The sequence below is a fragment of the Schistocerca serialis genome, chromosome 12 (genome assembly GCF_023864345.2).
Source record: "Schistocerca serialis cubense isolate TAMUIC-IGC-003099 chromosome 12, iqSchSeri2.2, whole genome shotgun sequence".
NCBI classification, from domain to species: Eukaryota; Metazoa; Arthropoda; class Insecta; order Orthoptera; family Acrididae; genus Schistocerca; species Schistocerca serialis.
The window spans coordinates 145222581-145242692 of NC_064649.1; the positions used below are offsets into that span (position 1 = coordinate 145222581).

A 20112-nucleotide genomic window follows, 5' to 3' on the forward strand; every position below is an offset into this window, starting at 1 on the left:
AGAAGCAGGTGCATAAATATCAAAAACTCAGATGGAAAACCATTCCTAAGCAAAGAAGGGAAAGCTGAAAGGTGGAAGGAGTATAGAGGAGTCTACACAAGAGAGATTGAGTTGAAGGCAATGTTGTAGACAGGGAAGATGACCTAGATGAAGATATGATAACTGCGAGAAGAATTTGACAGAGCCGTGAAGGACATATGTTGAAACAAGGCCCTGGGGATAGATGACATTCTGTCTGAACTACTGGTAGCCTTGGGAGAGACAGCTATGACTAAACTATTCTGTCTGCTGTGCAAGATGGTATGAGTAGGCGAAATATCCTCAGACTTCAAGAATAATGTAATAATTCCAATTCCAAAGAAAGCAGTTGCTGACAGTTGTGAAAATTACTGAACTGTCAGTTTAATGAATCATGGTAGCAAAATACTAACTAGAATTCCTGGTAGGATTCAAGGTCATGGGAGATCAGTTTGGAGTCTGGAGAAAGGTAGGAACACATGAGGCAATTCTAACCCAACGACTTCTCTTACAAGATAGGTTAAGAAAAGGCAAATCTATATTTATAGCATTTACAGTCTTAGAGAAAGTGTTTGAAAGTATTAAGTAGAATACTCTCTTTGAAATTCTGAAGGTAGCAAGTGTAAAATATAGGGAGTGAAGGCTTTTTACAACTTGTATGGAAACCAGACAGCAGTTTTGAGATTTAGGGGGCATGAAAGGAAAGCAGTGGTGGAGAAGGACGTGAGACATGGTTTTAGATTATCCCCAGTGTTATTCATATTGTACATTGAGCAAGCAGTAAAGGAAAGAAAATAAATTTTTGGAGTAGGAACTAAAGTTCAGGGAGAAGGAATAAAAACTTTTGAGTTTTGCTGCAACATTGTAATTCTGTCAGAGACAGCAAGGGACTTGGAACAGCAGTTGAATGAAATGGCCAGTGTCTTGAAAGGAGGCTGTAAGTTAAAAAAAAAAAAAAAAAAAAAAAAAAAAAAAAAAAAAAAAAAAGAAAAACAAGGGTCATGGAATGTAGTTGGATTAAATTGGATGATGCTGTGGGAATTAAATTAGGAAATGAGACACTTAAGGTAGAAGATGAGTTTTTCCTGTTTGGGCAGCAAAGTAACTGATGATGGCCAAAGTAGAGAGGGTATGAAATGTAGGCTAGGAGTGACAAGAAAATTGTTTTTGAAGAAGGGAAATTTGTTAACATCAAATGGAGATTTAAGTGTTAGGAAGTCTTTTCTGATGGTATTTGTCTGGAATGTCGCCATGTGCGAAAGTGAAACCTGAACAATAAACTGTTTAGACAAAAAGAGAATAGAAACTTTTGAATTGTGGTGCTACAGAACAGTGCTGAAGATTAGATGAGTGGATCACATAACTAATGAGGAGATAATTAATAAAACTGGGGAGACAAGAAATTTATGGTACAAATTGACTAAAAGAAGGGTTCAGTTGATAGGACACATTCTGAAGTGTCAAGGGAGCACTAATTTAGTGTTAGAGACAAGTGTTGGAGGCGAAAATAGTAAAGGGAGACCAAGAGTTGAATACAACAAGCAGATTCAGAGGGATGTACGCTGCAGTAGTTATTTGGAGATGATGATGCTTGCACAGGATAGAATGGCTCACAGAGCTGCATCTTCAGATTGAAGACCACAACATCAACAACAACTCTGTAATGTAACATTTAGATGTGTAAAAGGTGCTGAATATCTATAGAATAAATTCGTTTGGGAGGCTATCACCATTTTAAAGTTGTTCATTGCAGAAATAGCAGTAGCTACACATAGAAAGAAGAATAAAAGTAGGTCTGTTTAAGTGGTGGTGGTGGTGGGGGGGGGGGGGGGGGGGGCAACAAATACTGATGTTTTAAATTTGAAAGTGTGTGGAAAAATAGCATTTGACAGGGCTGTCAGAGATTGAGACTAAGATGATTATGGGACCAAAGGAAGTGTTGTGTAATCAAACAATGGAAAATCCAGGATGGAATGTAACAATATTATGAAAAGGAAAGTTGGTAATCACCACATAGCGGAGATGCTGAGTCACAGATAGGAAAAATGGTGACTGCAGGCTCTGGCAACTGAAGTCACACTAAATGTAATAGCAGCAGTTCATGATGGGAGTGGGAATTGGGTGGCAGTAAAGAGAAGGCTGGGACGGGGAGTGGGAGGGATAGCAGAGGGCAGCTAGGTACAGTCAGGAGTTTTGACAGAGGGCAGGGGAGAGGTGGGGGGAGGGGTAGTGGAAAAGGAGAGAGGTAAAAATACTAGGTGCATTAGTGGACTGAGGGCTGTGTAATGCTGGAATGGGAACAGGAAATGGGTTAAACAGGTGAGAAAAATGACTAACGAAGGTTGAGGTCATGTGGGTTATGGAAACATTGGATATGTTGCAGGGAGAGCTCCCACTTGCATAATTCAGAAAAGGTGGTGTTGGTGGGAAGGATCCATATGGCACAGGCTGTGAAGCAGTCATTGAAATGAGGGATGGCGTGTGGGGCAGCGTGCTCAGCAAGAGGGTGGTCCACTTGTTTCTCGGCCACAGTTTGTCGGTGGCTTTTCGTGCGGTCAGACAGCTTGTCAGTTGTCGTGCCCACATAGAATGCAGCACAGTGGCTGCAGCTTAGCTTGTAGATTACATGATTGGTTTCATAGGTAGCCCTGCCTTTGATGGGATAGGTGATGTTTGTGACTGGACTGGAGTAGGTGGTGGTGAGAGGATGTACAGGACAGGTCTTGCATCTAAATCTATTATAGGAATATGAGCCATGAGGTAAGGGATGGGATCAGGGGTTTTGTAAGGATGGACGAGTTTATTGTGTAGGTTTGGTGGACAGCGGAATACCATTGTGGGGGGGAAGGGAAGGGAAGGGAAGAAAAGGAAAGTAAAGTAAAGTTAAAGTTAAAGTAAAGTGGGCAGGGCAATTCTCATTTCAGGGCATGGCGAGAGGTAGTCAAAACCCTGGCGGAGAATGTAATTCAGTTGCTCCAGTCCTGGGTGGTGTTTCACCAGTGTGTGATCCGTACCAGATAGGGTTGATAGAAGAGATAGAGAAGATCCAACAGAGAGCAGCGTGCTTTGTTACAGTATCATTTAGTAATGGTGAAAGCATTACGGAGATGACAGATAGACTCCAGTGGCTTTGCCTGCTAATCCAGCGCATGACCTTTTTTTCGACGCCTCCTTTGATGTCGGGTATGCAGGCCGCTCCTCCTCCCTACTACCCCCGGGAGTCCGCTTCCGTCAACTGCTCCATTCTCTTTCCTTCCGCTTTCCTAAAACCTTCTTGACAACTTGGGGTACAGCACCGCCTTGGCTCCGTCCCCGGATCAACTTGCTCAGAGACCTATGTCAATTTCCCAAGGATGGTACCCCTACACTTGTTTACCGTCGGGCATTTGCTGCTCTATGTGCACAAATGACGGATGCCACATTTATTTACACCGATGGCTCGAAAACATCGTTAGGTGTAGGGAGTGCCTATATTGTTGGCGACACCCCAAATAACTTTCGGCTTCCCGACCAGTGTTCGGTTTATACTGCGGAGCTTTACGCTGTTCTCCAGGCTGTCCACTACATCCGCCGCCATCAGCGGATACAGTACGTAATCTGCTCAGATTCTCTCAGCTCTCTCCTCAGTCTCCAAGCTCTTTACCCTATGCACCCTCTGGTCCACCGGATTCAGGACTGTCTGCGCTTGCTCCACCTGGGGGGCGTCTCAGTGGCGTTCCTCTGGCTCCCGGGACACGCTGGTATCTGTGGAAATGAGGCGGCCGATATAGCGGCCAAGGCTGCAGTCTCTCTTCCTCGGCCAGCTATTCAGTCTCTTCCGTTTACCGATCTACGGAGCGTTTTATGCCGCCAAGCTGCTCATTTATGGCATGCGCATTGGTCAACACTTCCCCACAATAAATTGCGGGAAGTGAAAGCCCTTCCTTGCGCTTGGACCTCTTCCTCCCGAACGCGTCGTCGGGAGGAGGTAATTTTAGCTCGACTCCGGATAGGGCACTGTCTTTTTAGTCATCGACATCTTTTAAGCGGTGATCCTCCCCCACTCTGTCCCCACTGCTCTCAGCTGTGGACGGTCAGACACCTTTTAATTGAATGCCCCTATTTTAATCCGTTACGCTCCCGTCTACAGCTATCGCCTGATCTATCGTCGATTTTAGCAGATGACACGCGCTCAGCTGACCGCGTTCTACAGTTTATTAGTGACAGTGAAATGACGTCAGTCATTTGAAGCTTTTTTTTGGGGGACAACCAACCCCTTTCTATAGTGGATTTTTAAGCATTCCTTCTGCCTTTAGTTACTCAAATTTTATGATTTTGTTCCCATTGCTGCTGATTTTAAATTTCGTTTTTTTCCTGTTTTCTATGTCACGGGCTGGGCGCTAATGACCATAGAAGTTTTGCGCCCTAAAACCACAAAAAAAAAAAAAAAAAAAAGACTCCAGTGGGAAACTCTGGAAGAGAGACACTCAGTAGCTCGGTACGGGCTTTTGTTGAAGTTTCGAGAACATACCTTCACCGAGGAATCAAACAGTATATTGTTCCCTCCTACGTATACCTCGTGAAGAGACCATGAGGATAAAATCAGAGAGATTAGAGCCCACACAAAGGCATACTGACAATCTTTCTTTCCACAAATGATACTAGACTGGAATAGAAGGGAGAACCAATAGAGGTACTCAAAGTACCCTCCACCACACATTGTCAGGTGGCTTGCGGAGTGTAGATGTAGATGTAGATGTAGATACCTCTCATCATGCCCTGAAATGAGAAATGTCTTGCCCACTACCATTCCCACCCCTCCCACAGCGGGATTCCTCAGCCCACCAAACCTATACAACATCTTCGTCCATCCCTACAAAACCCCTGCTCCTAACCCCTTACCTCATGGCTCATATTCCGGTGATACGCCTAGATGTAAGATGTGTCCCATACATCCTCCCACCTCCAGTCCATTCACAAACATCATCTATCCCATCAAAGGCAGGGCTACCTGTGAAATCACTCATGTAATCTAGAAGCTAAGCTGCAACCACTGTGCTGCATTCTATGTGGGCATGACAACCAACAAGCGGTCTGTCCGCACGAATGGCTACCGACAAACTGTGGCCGAGAAACGAGTGGACCACCCTGTTGCTGAGCATGTTGTACAACACGACATCCTACATTTCAGTGACTGCATCACAGCCTTTGCCATATGGATCTTTCCCACCAACACCAGCTTTTCTGAATTGCGCAGGTGGGAACTCTCCCTGCAATATGTCCTACGTTCCCGTAACCCTCCTGGCCTCAACCTAACCTCGTAGCTGCCCTACTATCTCTCCACCTCATGCACTGCTGCTGTTGCTTGCAGTGTGGCTTCAGCTGCCAGAGGCTGCCATTGTGTGTGTGTGTGTGTGTGTGTGTGTGTGTGTGTGTGTGTGTGTGTGTGTGTGTGTGTGCGTGTTTTTTTTTTTTTGACAAAGGCCTTGTTGGCCAAGAGCTTATATTGGGACAGTCTTTTTGTTGTGCCTATCTCTGATTTAGATGTCCGCTATATGAACTGCTGTGTAACTTAGAGTGGCTTTGTGTTTGGGGGTGGGGGAAGGGAGTGTGTGGGACCATTAGAGTCAAGTACGCTGTGTGCAGTTGCGTGTTTAGCCTACGGGTGGTCAACTCATCTCTCGGTCATAGTTTTCTGACGGCCATTCATTTTGGGTGTACAGGTGGTTGGTGGTTGTGTCCACATAAACTGTTGTGCACAAATTACAGCAGAGCTGTATGAATACACAGTGTCACAGCAGTATGAATTAATAAAATCTTGTCGGGCTTCCAGCTGTGCCTGTGGTTAAAATCCCACGAGCGTTCAACTGAGCTCTCCTTGAACATTGCAAGTGGTAAATGAATACCGTGTCGCTGTGGCCTTGCCATTACATAACTGCGCTGCTGGCTGTGAAGTAGCTGGTGCTTTCTTCCTCACCAAATAGGATAATGTTTTCATCCTGAGTTCATTTTGTCTGTATCAACTTTGTGGTGGTCAGGTCCCAAGCTATACTGAGCTGCAAACCGCCACCTTCACTGAAGGTGTTTCGAGGTATTTTGATATCTGTGGCTTCTTTTGTGATGCTATCCCTCCATTATCATAACGACAGGTGTTTTGTCAAATAGAAGTGTCAATTTTCAAAAGCATGTTCTGCCGTGGCTGTTTCTTTCTTTTTTTTTTTTTTTTTTTAATAGCGTAGGCATAAACACACCTCATGTTCCATTCAGAATTGTTCCGCAGTGCATACTGTATGGCCAGCATAGTAGCAGCCACATTGACACAGTATCTCGTACATTCCAGGCCTTCTGATGATCCTAGATAGCCTCGTGAGCTGTCGTAGTTTTGCTGGGAGCCTGAACACTTGTGAAATATTGTCTCTCTTCAGGAGCAGCTAATCTTTCCCGATGCTATGCCACACAGAGACAAAAATGCAAGTTTTTTGCTCTTTACTTTGGCAGTGTTGTAGCCATTTTCCTGGAGTCCTTTTCGGAGGTGGCTCAGTTCCAGTGGCAGTTTCAGCGTCTGAGATAACCTCAGCTTGGTGGACACGGGTCTTCTGAATGCTTTGTTTTTGGGCTGGATGCTGGTGGCTGAAAGTGTGCACCTACTGATCAGTGTATGTGGATTTTCTGCAGACACTGTGGCTGAGGTGCCCATTGGTTTTCCAGCAAATGAGGAAAGGGAATGCACTATCTATCAGTACTTCCATCACGAATGCTGTTCAGATGATCTAAGAGTTCTCGCAGTTTATCATGTCCGTGTGGCCAGATGATAAAAGTGTCTTTGACATAATACAAGGCCACAACTTCAAATTTCTCCACAAAGGTTGGCTACGGATTAGCTAACAGACTTCCCATCACCACACTGTCCATCATGTAGGAAATATGACGATGTCAGTGTGTGCCTAAACAATCCCACTATAGTACTGTCAAAAAGCTGAGAGAGGTGATCTATTGATCTATACAGTCTTTACAGGAAGATTTGGAAATACACGTCAAAACTGACCATTATATCACTCTGTCCAAGATGCTGCTGTTTTAATTCAGCTGATAAAATCATCAGTGTTTTTGATGCGATGCACAAAGTGACCCACTTGCGATGGAGGGAGGCTGACCAGATGTATTACCACTCTGTAAGTTGGTGACCCAATGGTGTTCACAATGGGGTGAAGAGGAGAACCTGTCTTGTGGATCTTTAGTAGCCTACAAAGCATAGACGACTGTTTTAGGAGCTCTGACATCTTTCTCATTATTCTCAATGTTGGGTCCTTGCCAGTTTCCAGTAGGTATCCTCCTCGAGGATGAACTGAATTTTAGCATCGCAGTCAGCTTTATTCGGAATGTCAGATGCTTTGTCCTCATGAGCTGGCAGAACCACGACAAAGGGGTCATTATAGAGTGCCTAGGAACACCTGACAGGAATAGGGGAAAGAAATACAGTAGAAGAAGAATGGGTAGCTTTGAGGGATGAAGTAGTGAAGGCAGCAGAGGATCAAGTAGGTAAAAAGACGAGGGCTAGTAGAAATCCTTGGGTAACAGAAGAAATATTGAATTTAATTGATGAAAGGAGAAAATATAAAAATGCAGTAAATGAAGCAGGCAAAAAGGAATAAAAACGTCTCAAAAATGAGATCGACAGGAAGTGCAAAATGGCTAAGCATGGATGGCTAGAGGTCAAATGTTTAAGGATGTAGAGGCCTATCTCACTAGGAGTAAGATAGATACTGCCTACAGGAAAATTAGAGAGACCTTTGGAGATAAGAGAACGACTTGTATGAATATCAAGAGCTCAGATGGAAACCCAGTTCTAAGCAAAGAAGGGAAAGCAGAAAGGTGGAAGGAGTATATAGAGGGTCTATGTAAGGGCGATGTACTTGAGGACAATATTATGGAAATGGAAGAGGATGTAGATGAAGATGAAATGGGAGATATGATACTGCGTGAAGAGTTTGACAGAGCACTGAAAGACCTGAGTCGAAACAAGGCCCCCGGAGTAGACAACATTCCACTGGAACTACTGACGGTCTTGGGAGAGCCAGTCCTGACAAAACTCTACCATCTGGTGAGCAAGATGTATGAAACAGGCGAAATACCCTCAGACTTCAAGAAGAATATAATAATTCCAATCCCAAAGAAAGCAGGTGTTGACAGATGTGAAAATTACCAAACTATCAGTTTAATAAGTCACAGCTGCAAAATATTAACACGAATTCTTTACAGACGAATGGAAAAACTAGTAGAAGCCGACCTCGGGGAAGATCAGTTTGGATTCCGTAGAAACACTGGAACACGTGAGGCAATACTCACCTTATGACTAATCTTAGAAGAAAGATTAAGGAAAGGCAAACCTACGTTTCTAGCATTTGTAGACTTAGAGAAAGCTTTTGACAATGTTGACTGGAATACTGTCTTTCAAATTCTAAAGGTGGCAAGGGTAAAATACAGGGAGCGAAAGGCTATTTACAATTTGTACAGAAACCAGATGGCAGTTATGAGAGTCGAGGGACATGAAAGGGAAGCAGTGGTTGGGAAGGGAGTAAGACAGGGTTGTAGCCTCTCCCCGATGTTGTTCAATCTGTATATTGGGCAAGCAGTAAAGGAAAAAAAAGAAAAATTTGGAGTAGGTATTAAAATTCACAGAGAAGAAATAAAAACTTTGAGGTTTGCCGATGACATTGTAATTCTGTCAGAGACAGCAAAGGACTTGGAAGAGCAGTTGAATGGAATGGACAGTGTCTTGAAAGGAGGATATAAGATGAACATCAACAAAAGCAAAACAAGGATAATGGAATGTAATCTAATTAAGTCGGGTGATGCTGAGGGAATTAGATTAGGAAATGAGACACTTAAAGTAGTAAAGGAGTTTTGCTATTTGGGGAGCAAAATAACTGATGATGGTCGAAGTAGAGAGGATATAAAATGTAGACTGGCAATGGCAAGGAAAGCGTTTCTGAAGAAGAGAAATTTGTTAACATCGAGTATAGATTTAAGTGTCAGGAAGTCATTTCTGAAAGTATTTGTATGGAGTGTAGCCATGTATGGAAGTGAAACATGGACGATAACTAGTTTGGACAAGAAGAGAATAGAAGCTTTCGAAATGTGGTCCTACAGAAGAATGCTGAAGATTAGATGGGTAGATCACATAACTAATGAGGAAGTATTAAATAGGACTGGGGAGAAGAGAACTTTGTGGCACAACTTGACCACAAGAAGGGATCGGTTGGTAGGACATGTTCTGAGGCATCAAGGGATCACCAATTTAATATTGGAGGGCAGCGTGGAGCGTAAAAATTGTAGAGGGAGACCAAGAGATGAATACACTAAGCAGATTCAGAAGGATGTAGGTTGCAGTAGGTACTGGGAGATGAAAAAGCTTGCACAGGATAGAGTAGCATGGAGAGCTGCATCAAACCAGTCTCAGGACTGAAGACCACAACAACAACAACAATGGAGTGCTTGAAGTGTGCCGCATTCAGTGCTAGTCAAATTCGGTGGTTTAGATTAGGAGATAATCTGGCACGCTTCGTTACGAATTTTGACCCCACTTGCACTAGGCATCTTGCAGACTGCTTGTCCGACCTCATTTATAATAGCACAGATAGGGGTACTCCGAGGCACTGTTGCCAAAATGGCAACTGCACCAATATTTCTCCCCGTCATGTTGATGACATTTTGTTCTGCACCGTGTTGTTGTTGAGAGGGCCGGATGAATTTCTGTTTCTGTTTTTCTGTGGTTTTCTTCTGCAATGACACCTTTTGTGTGACAGTGGAAATGTCTATCTACTTCCAGCCTGTTTCCTAGAGCTCCTCTGTCAGTTGCAGATGGACAGCCAGCAGCTCGTGACCTTTTGAATCCAGCTGCCTCCTATTGAAATGTAACCCTACCCTGCAGCAGGGCAAAACTGCTGCAGTGATATATTCTTCTTGCCACCGAGGTGTTGATGTGATGGCTCAACATGCAGATTGTGGAATCATGTCCTCGCCTCTGCAGTGTAGCAGGAAGCTAGAGTCTCTAACAGTTAGCCTTCTTAGAATGCAGCTTCCCCTGCCATTTAATACTGCATCACATTTCTTCCCCACAGAGGTACGTAGTGGACGAACGCGTGGTCTTGCGGCAATACAAATTAATAAAATCTTCTCGGGCTTCCGGCCACATTGGGTAAGATGAAGAGAGATACTGATGTGGGTGCCACTTTGACACTTAAGAAAGGTCTGAAGTTCGCAGCAGTACCTACTGTGATATTGTAAGTGGCACTGAACAAGTGATCCGCAAGATGCCTAGTGAGAGTGCCGACAAATTTTGTCACGAAACGTGTCGGATTATTTCAAAATCTAAATGACCTCCGACTAACTTGGGTAGGGCTGAGCGCAACAGGCTTCACCCACTCCTCAGTGACCCCCTCACTGTGACTCTGCCAGCACACAAGGGCAATGCATCTGACATTCTGGACAGAGCCGACTAGAACAATAAAATTCAGTCGATTCTCGAGGAAGATGCCTACCGGAAACTACCACAGGATTCAGTGTTGAAAATAATGAGGAAGGCACCAGAGCTCCTAAAACAGTCATCACTGGAAGAGGCTGTCAATAAGAATCTCCTCCATCAGGCACTGAGACCACCTACACTTTATGAGCTACCAAAGATCCACAAAACGAATTCTCCTCTTCACACTATTGTTAACACCCAGTGTGTCACCAACAAACAAAACGTCTGGCCAACCTCCTTTCATTGCATGTGAGTATCACATCAAGAACACCATCAATTTTATCAACCGAATGAAATATCTGTGTCTTGGGTGAGGTAATACAATACAGTGAAACCTCTATATAACGTTTTTCAAGGGACCACAAATTCTGAATACTGTATAGAGGAAAACACTATAAAGAGGAAGGCTTCCAAATAATAATTATAGGGCATTACTGAAGATCAGGATACCACTAATCAGTGCCATAGATGACATTTTAAATTTTCACAACACTGTAGTATGATATTCATTGCAAATGATCAATGTAGCAGATAATTAGTTTTTGTAATTAAAACATGGCGCCCGGAAGGTGGATGGGTGAAAGTAAATGGCGCCAAAAAGATCGCAAGCAGAATGTGCGTCACATGTCACGCGGCCAGGTTCTGCCGCTGACATATGAAACACACTGAGCGTGGGCTTTCCGAGCCGGAGCAAACTGTGAATCCACAGAACAGAAAACGATGCATCTACATCCAGTCACTTAAACGTTATAAAGAGGTAAATAATTGACCAGGGTTTCAAAAATATGAGCATCACATGGAGGAAATTGTAATATGGAGGAAACGCAGTAAAGAGGAAAATTTAACATTGTTTAAATCGGTTTTTAGCTGGGGCTGAAAAAAACAGATGTAACATAGAGGAAAACATTATATGGAGGAACGTTATAAAGAGGTTTCACTGAAGTTGTTTTGATGTGGTCTACCTATTACATGTGTTCCTGTCAAAGACTGCATAGATCTTCTCCCCCAGTTATTTGGTAGGACAATCGTGTGACTGTTTAAACACACACAAACATTGTCGTATTTCCTATATGACGACCAGCTGAATGGTGTGGCAATGGGAAGTTCATTAGCTCCATCTGTACCCAATTATGCAGAAAGCTGAAGACATCACTTTGGACAAAAATAAGCCAAATTGCTTTTAGCATTATGTTGATGACACATTTATCATCTGGCCCCATGGATGTGATAAATTAGGAGAATTCTTAGATCAACTGAATGGCATTCACATTCACATTAGGTTTACAATGGAAGTAGTGATAAATGGTGCATTCCCTTGACTTTATCTCCTCATTCACTGAAAATCAATGGGCATCTCAGCCACAGTGTCTCCAGAAACTATAAACTATGCACACACAGATTGGTATCTGCATGCTCTCAGCTACCACCTACCAGCACAAAAACATGGTTTTCTGGAGATCCTCATCCACTGTGCCGAAGTCATCTCATACGCTGAAAATCTGCCGCTGGAACTACGCCACCTTTGAAAAGGCTTCCAGGAAAATAGTTACAGCCACCACCAAGCGTCACAAGCTATTTCTAGTGAGATGCACACCGACAAAGAAGAGAGCAAAAAAATTGCATTTTTGTCGTTATGTGGCACGGCGTCAGGAAAGATTAGCCAGCTCCTGAAGAGACATAATATTTCATCAGTGTTCAGGCTCCTAGCAAAAATACAGCAGCTCATGAGGCCTGTGAAGGACAATGTAGGGCTCACATGACAATGCCTGGTGAATATAAGATATCATGTCAATGTGGCTGCTGCTAAGCTGGCCAAACAGTATGCACTGTGGAACAAAGCTGGATGGAATATGAGAGGTGCTTATGCCTATGCTATTCAGAAAGATCAGCTGTGGCAGAACACATTTTCAAAAATCGGCATCAAATTATATTCGACAAAACGTCTGTCACTATGAGAATGAAGGGATTTTGGATACAGCATCATAAAAGCAGCCATAGAAATTACAATATCTGGATATGCCATCAATAAGGATGGTGGTTTGCAGAATAGCACAGCCTAGGTCCCGGTCGTCACAAGGTTGAAGTGGGTGCAAAGGGTGTGGGGTGAAAGCATTACTGTATTTGGTGAAAATGTGTGAGAATTCTGCAATGAATAAAAAACTCTTTATTCCAAATTCTAGGGATGTGAGTACCCCCACTTGCCCTCCCTCCTCGATTGCAACCAGCTGTGTGCTCCGTTGCAGCTATGGGAGGATAAAGACATTTGAAATCTGTTTGTGGACTGGATTTGTAGCTAATGTCCTTCTGTGATGGTGTCAGTAGAACTTTCAGCATTCTAGGCAAAGGGTTATGTGCCACTGCAGGTGGACCATCTACGGTTGGCCAGACTATATGGGAGAGACTTTTTACTGTACAAGGTGTGGCAGCTGTCAGTGTGCAGTACTGTTAATGGTTAGAGGTTTTCATGCAGCAATCAGAGAGGAGGTCAAATTCCGGGAGAGTGGCACATTGGGCTGAACAGGACAATGTGAAACAGGTGAGAGGGATTGTGTCAGGGATGTGGAAGAATGGGGATTGCCTTTCATGGCCCTGGGGTGCCTATCGCCATGCTGCAGATTTATTTGTGTATCTTACTCTCACAGGAGAAATAGTTAAAGGAAGAGACCTTCATGAGCATGTGTGAATTTTGTCCCAGCTTTCCAGCGCGTCAGTCGTTGCCTGTTGGTCGCTCAGTGAGGTGCTACACCATGTGTTCGTCAGATTACTGATTCTCTGAAGATGACTGAATGTGTTGAGCAAAGATACTGCATCAAATTTTGTCAAAATCTTGGTGATTCTCAAAGCAAAATGATCCATAAGATTCAGCAGGTGTTCAGAGAAGATGTGATAGGTGTAACACAAATTAAGGAGTGGTTCAACCGATCAAAAATGGCTGCACATCAACGGAGAGTGACCAGCGTTCTGGCAGGCCCCAAACTGCTCGGAGTGCAGCTCTTGTTGAGAGGGTGCAAAATTTGGTGAGGGCAGATCATTGTTTGACTGTGCGGGAGATTGCCAAAGAGGTTGGAGTGAGTAAAATTTCTGCACATGCAATTTTGCGTGATGATTTAACATGCACCGATTGGCTGCAAAATTTGTGCCCATGTTGTTGTCGCCGGAACAAAAAGACCTCCGTTTTGACATTGCACCGGACCTTCGAGACACCACCAACACTGATTCTGGGTTTATGAACACTGTGATAACTGGAGATGAGTCACGGCTGTACAGGTACAACCCTGAAACAAAAAGACAGTCGTCACAGTGGAAGCATCCCGAGTCTCCAAGGCCGAAGAAAGTGCAGCAGGTGCGAAGCAAAATCAAGGTGATGCTGACTGTCTTCTTTGATGGCCATGGAAATGTGCATCATGAATACACACAGGAAGGACAAACAGTGACAAAGGAGTACTATCAACATGTTCTCTGGCAACTTCGTGATGCAGTTCGGTGCAGAAGACCAGACATGTGAGTGGCGAAAAACTGGCAACTGCATCACGACAATGTCCCCACACATTCATCCCACTTCATTCAAAATTTCTTGGCCAAACATGGAATTACAGCCGTTCACCAACCTCCCTACTCTTGACATGGCTCCTTGTGACTTCTGGTTGTTTCCAAAATTGAAGAAGCCACTGACACCAAAAGGATTGCATTTTGAGAGTAAAGAAGAGATAATGCGGAACACGATGACGGAGCTGAACACCATTCCAAAAGAAGACTTCTAGAGGTGTTTTCAGCTGTGGAAGGATCGGTGGGTTAAGTGTGTGCAAGCACTTTGAAAGTGATTAGGGTCTCAACCCTGTCAGGTATCCGAAATATTTTTCTGGCCAAAGGTCGAATAATTTTTAGACAGGCCTCGTAAGTAAGTATATAATTTGTCAAGTGTATTAGAAATGAGATTGGAAGGTCTGGAGTCCATAAGATGTTGGGAAAGGTAGTGTTCAGTAGCAGCCAGCCCATGGGTGTGGGGATGTCAGTGTAATGGGAGATAATGTCAACACACTACACACAAACATTCCCCATGACCATGCTTATGGCTTTGCTACTATTGAACATTAAATTTTCCTGATGGTGTACAGTGGCCAGTGAATAGTATCATCCAGTAGCAACACAGGAGCTCAGAAAGTCTTCCTTCATGGACAGAAGTCATGTACTGTGCCATAATTTAGACATCTCTTCATCATCATTTGAGACTAGATCTTGTTACTTGTCCATGATCTGTATGGAACGAGTAAATTCTCTTAGCATATATGCAACATATGTTCATCACTGTACTATGGCTCTCATGACTTTGGCCACTGTGGCCATTATGGAAGTACAGGTATACTGCAGTTAGTGTGGTGTTGGCACTTACAGAATGCAACAGTATAATTGTCTCGGTGGCCCACAATATCAGTCATCCAGTTTTCAGCCGACTAGCCCCTTTTTGCTACTGACAAAAAATAATCATATGGTTAAGATGATGAGATTGATACCTTACAATGAAGTGAGAAGCATTGTTATCACTTCATTTTTGATGTCACCTGCTTTAAATATTGTTGAAACTGTCTAATAATTCACAGTTCAGTGCAAATGCAGACAAGAGTCTTAGTCACCAATACTTTCAACTTTGCCTGTATGTGTAAAGAGTCGGATGAAGAATATCCTGTGATCACGTTTATGCCAGCATTGCTGAAGAAAAATGATCAGAAACTGGATAACATCAAATTCTCAGTAATAATAATAATAATAATAATAACATAACGTCTGAGAAAGGAAAGAAATAATAATATAAGTAATGTGCCTCCAGTTGTGACACATATGTATCTATTGTAGAGGAAAATACATACAGAATAAGGCCAGACTCCAAATAGGGGAGTAACATGAGGCCCGATGTCACGAGCAGCCACTTTGTGATCGACTTTGAGAACTGTAGGATTCACAGAGTCCTTCAACCATCCAGCTGTGTGTGTTGGGTTCTGCACTTCAGTTTGAAGAACCAGAGTTAAGCCCTACTTCATTGTTGTTATTATCTTTGTAGTACATAGTTTCAGTACTTTTGAAGAAAAATTACAGGATCCTTAGCTCGAATGTTTGGCTACTGAACGTGGAATTGGCAACAGTCTGAGGATTTCAAGCCACTTAGCAGTAGCATTTATAATTTGACTGTACTCTGCCTAACAGGACAATGTGGAGTGATAGATAGCTTGCAAAATGATGAGAAAACAATTTTGCTCCAGTCAGTGAGATTCGAGGTCAAAGTCGTTTCTGAAGATGTGCTTAGACAGTGAAGGGATACCAGTATAACTGTCGTGCACCCCACACCCTGACGAGCAGTTGTGATGGTGTGGAGTGACATTTCTTTTCATAGCAGGATCCCTATGGTTGTCATCTGTGTCACCCTTACAGCACAGCAGTACATTGATGATATTCGATGCCCCCCCCCCCCCCTTTTTTTTTACCCCCCTTCATGGGAAGCTATTGTGGACTTACATTTCAGAAAGATAGTGTCCACCTGCACTTGACGAGAGTTTCTACTGATTGTTTTCATGCTTGTCAAGCCCTACCTCACTATATCTCTCCCCAATTGAAAACATTTATAGCACTATGGGCAGAGCATAGCTAGCTGGTAATTTTGATGATCCAACATGCCAGTTGGATAGAATTTGGCACGATATTCCTCAGGAGGACATCCAGCAACTCTGTTGATCCATGTCAAGCCAAATAACTGCTTGCATTAGGCCAGAGGTGAACAAACATGTTACTGACTTGCTCAATTTGTGAACGTCTTCCTCTTGAATGAACCATTTATTTTTTCTGAAACTGTAACTGTTTGTTTATCTGTACATGCAAATAATGTCTACTGATTTCTGTCCCATTTAGATAATTCCTTTGTGCTGTATTGTTGGTTTTTTTTTTGTGTTAGAGTGTATAATAAAAATTATGTCACGTTACTCATTTCTGGAAAATCTGTAATTTTTCTGTTTGACCTCCATTTCAGGCAGGCCACATATGTGGTGACGAAAGAGACCTTATAGATGGTCAGCCGACCGGATCCGTTCGCATATCCTTCGGCTACATGTCAACCGAGCACGATGTCGACAGGTTTCTGGAGATGGTGGAGTCAGCTTTTGTACGAGGCCCGGCGATTTTCGAGACTCCGAAATGGTGGCCAGAGTTTGTTACATTGTACAGGCAAAAATTCCAGGTGGATTCCAGTTGTGTACCCAACAGTTTTGACATCACAGTGCCGAATTCTACAGAACCTTTGTCACGTAGCTTAATTACCATTCGGGAAGCAGGAAAAGTGGAAAAGTACAGTTTCACAAGTTATGTTACTAGACGTGAAAAAGACAAAGTAGTATCTAGTCACTTCCGAGAAGAGGGAAATGGTGGTGTAGGTGAAGAATTTAACCTGGTTAATGGGAGCAGTTGGTGCACAGATCTTCCAGAGCATGAACGTGAGAAATGCTCAGGTGAAATGAACTGTGAAGTCAAAAAACTGAAGTCACTTCCTCTTCTTAGTGATGAGGAACCTCGAGTACTTCCGGACACTTTCAGTGACGTGCAAGATTTTGCCGACAGGCTTGACAGTCCGAGAGGGATGTGTGGTGTGGAGGATCCTAAACAGGAAATTGTGTTGTGTCCAGTAACTTGTAAACATCTCTCTCCTTTGCCCACCACTGAAAACCTCACACGGTCTTGCAGTGATACAAACAATAACACTTCTGAAGAAGAAGCAAATGGAGACAGTGTGATTTTTCAGCAGAAACTAGTAGCTTCCCCTTTCCGACCTCCGAGAAACAGAGTGTTCAGAGGTGTCGGCAGTATTGATGCTAATAATGAAACTGAAGAGAACTGTTGTAATCTGACTGTGCAGCCAGAAAAACCACTACAGACTGTGAATGGGTAAGTAAAATTTTCTCTTTTTGGCCTTGCAAATGAGCTGTAGCCTGCATGCCAAATAGTAGAGCATCTGACACTCCAGTTGTAGTGTAAGTTGAGATTTTGAGAAATGTTTTACTTGCCTTTCATCACAGAATATTGTGTGTGTGTGTGTGTGTGTGTGTGTTTTAAGATTGATTGAGTGATTGATTGATTGATTATTTATTCATGTATTTTTATTCAGTTTCTTGACAATGCAATCTTCTTCTGTGTACACATTACCATAGAAACAATGAAATTAAATGATTTTGGACTAAAAGAGACCACTCACAGAATAGCAGAAGCATTGAATCGTCAACAGGCGCACATAAAAGAGAAAGAAAACTTGGTAGCTTTGGTAGTAAATCTTTTCTCAGGTTAGAGTACACACACACACACACACACACACACACACACACACACACCCTACATGGTGCTGGTTGGATGCACAAAGTTGGGAATGCAGTTAGCAGTGCACTGGTTGGGGTGGGGGGTGGGGGTGGGGGAGTATCAGGTGGGGTGGGTAGAGGAAGAAAGAAGTGGTAGGCAGGATGAGTGGTTGGAGATGGTTAGCTAGCGGCTCAAAAGGAAATTGCAAGTTTTCTGGCTAGAAGATGCAAAATGAAGGGGTGGCAGGTCCACAGGATATACACATGAAGCATAGGTGCCAGAGCTGGGGAAGGGGGGGGGGGGGGGGGGGAAGGACAGAAGTACACAATGAAGGTAATGTGGAGCAGTGAATTAGGAGCTGGTGGGTGACAGGACAGAGGAAGGGAAATTGGGTGGTCAACTTTGTTCTTGACAATAGTTTTGAGGTGGCCATTTCTCCTGGTGGACAGCTGGTCGGTAGTTGGAACAACATTAAAGGTTGTTCTGCTTCTACCAGCAGAATTGGTATACGGCACGGCTACTTTCATAGGAAGCCCATCGTCTGATGGGGTAGGATAAGCCTGTAGCAGAACTGGAGTGGGAAGTGCTGGGTGGGTGAATTGGGCAAGTTTTGCACCAGTGTTTTCCACGGAGCTATGATCCCTGTGACAGGGGATGTGGAGTGGGACTAGAATAGGAGTATATGTAATAAACTTAATAACTGTAAATATTTATATAATACACTTCATACTTTTAAATATTCTTCAGTGGAGCAGGCATGATACTTTCTATAACACGAGTGGGTACTTGACACATTACATACACACATAAATAATAGTTATTTTTATGTTGTTAATACCTGCCAGGGTAGCCGATAGTGCTAATGCACTGCTTCCCGGACTTGGTAGGCATGCTGGCCCCGTATCGAATCGCACGGCGAATTAACAACGAGGGAAAGTATGCCGACCAGCCTGGATATGGTTCTTAGGCAGTGAATACTGGGCTGTTCCCCGCGTTCTGCCTCAGTTACACAGCTCATAGACATTTGAACATGTTTGCACTATTTGATGGAATATGCTAGACACAGACAGCTGGGGTACAGTACTTACATCCCGGGACCGGGAGGGGGGGGGGGGGGGGGGGGGGCCGCTGGAAGGGCATCCGATCCCCCTCTGCATTAACACTGCCAAATCCGTAATAACAAGGTAACAAGGCTGACCCTGCACTGGTGCGGGACAAGGCCCAAAGGAAGAAAATTTTTATGTTGTTAATATAAATATGTATGAGCAAAATCATAATTTAATCTTAGTTTAATTAAACAGTGACAAAATAACCTTACATTATATGAGCTAAATCACTGTTTAATTGAAAAATAATAAAATAAACTTTCACTGTATCATTCTGATGTCACATAAGAGTGTTACCAAACAGAAATGACCCACTCAGAGCATTAAACAGCATAGTTACATCAGGTCCAAACCAACTGCTTATTTGATTACTAATCATCATGTAGACAATTGCTTCAGTGTGGTATTGTCCTACTAGTTCAGAATATGGGTCATTTCCTTGCAGGAATCATAAATTAAAGTCTGTCTTCAGCTGTCAGAGACTGTGATGGTGTGTGTGTGTGTGTGTGTGTGTGTGTGTTTTGTCTATTTTTGACAAAGACCTTGTTGGCCGAATGTTTATTTTGTGACAGTTTTTTTTTTTGTTGTGCCCATCTGTGACTCAGCATTTCTGGTATATGGTGAGTAGCAACTATTCTTTTCATAATACTGGATCATAAATTTTCTCTGTCATAACTCACTGTTTATTTCATATTACTGCTGCTCACTTGGACATATGTCAACACAAGTTATCACTGAGTTAGCTGAAGAAATAATGAAGGAAAAGATATGGGCTTGCAGTTATAAAACAACAATGAAACACTACAAAACAAAGTTATTTGTGGTCAGTGCACTTTATACGTAGGCGCACACAGTAGTGTTAAAGAATTTCCAAAGATTTTTGCCTCAGTATTTGCTTTTATGTTCTCAGGAAGTTTGTTAACAAAATTTAACTGCTGCGTAGAAAGCACTGTTTTGGCACAATGGTGTGTTGCGTTGAGTTGTATGTAAGTTTTCGTTTCATCAGGCAAAATGATCATGAACATAGCAGTTCTTTTGGAATTTACTGTCCCCACCTGTTACATTTACTTTAAAGAATACAAGTATTTACATAATGTAGATGCATGGTAAAGGAGGAATACCAGATATCTTAAACAATGCCTTACATGAGTCTCT

General features: G+C 43.1%; 1 protein-coding gene across 1 annotated transcript in view; it reads left to right on the forward strand.

Annotated features, from left to right (window-relative positions):
* Positions 1 to 20112, forward strand: part of LOC126428008 (molybdenum cofactor sulfurase 3) — a 184122-nt gene that overhangs the window by 77662 nt on the left and 86348 nt on the right. The window contains exon 8 of the mRNA XM_050089890.1: positions 16539 to 17446. Coding sequence (XP_049945847.1) covers positions 16539 to 17446 — 908 coding nt within the window. The remainder of the gene's footprint in view (positions 1 to 16538; positions 17447 to 20112) is intronic.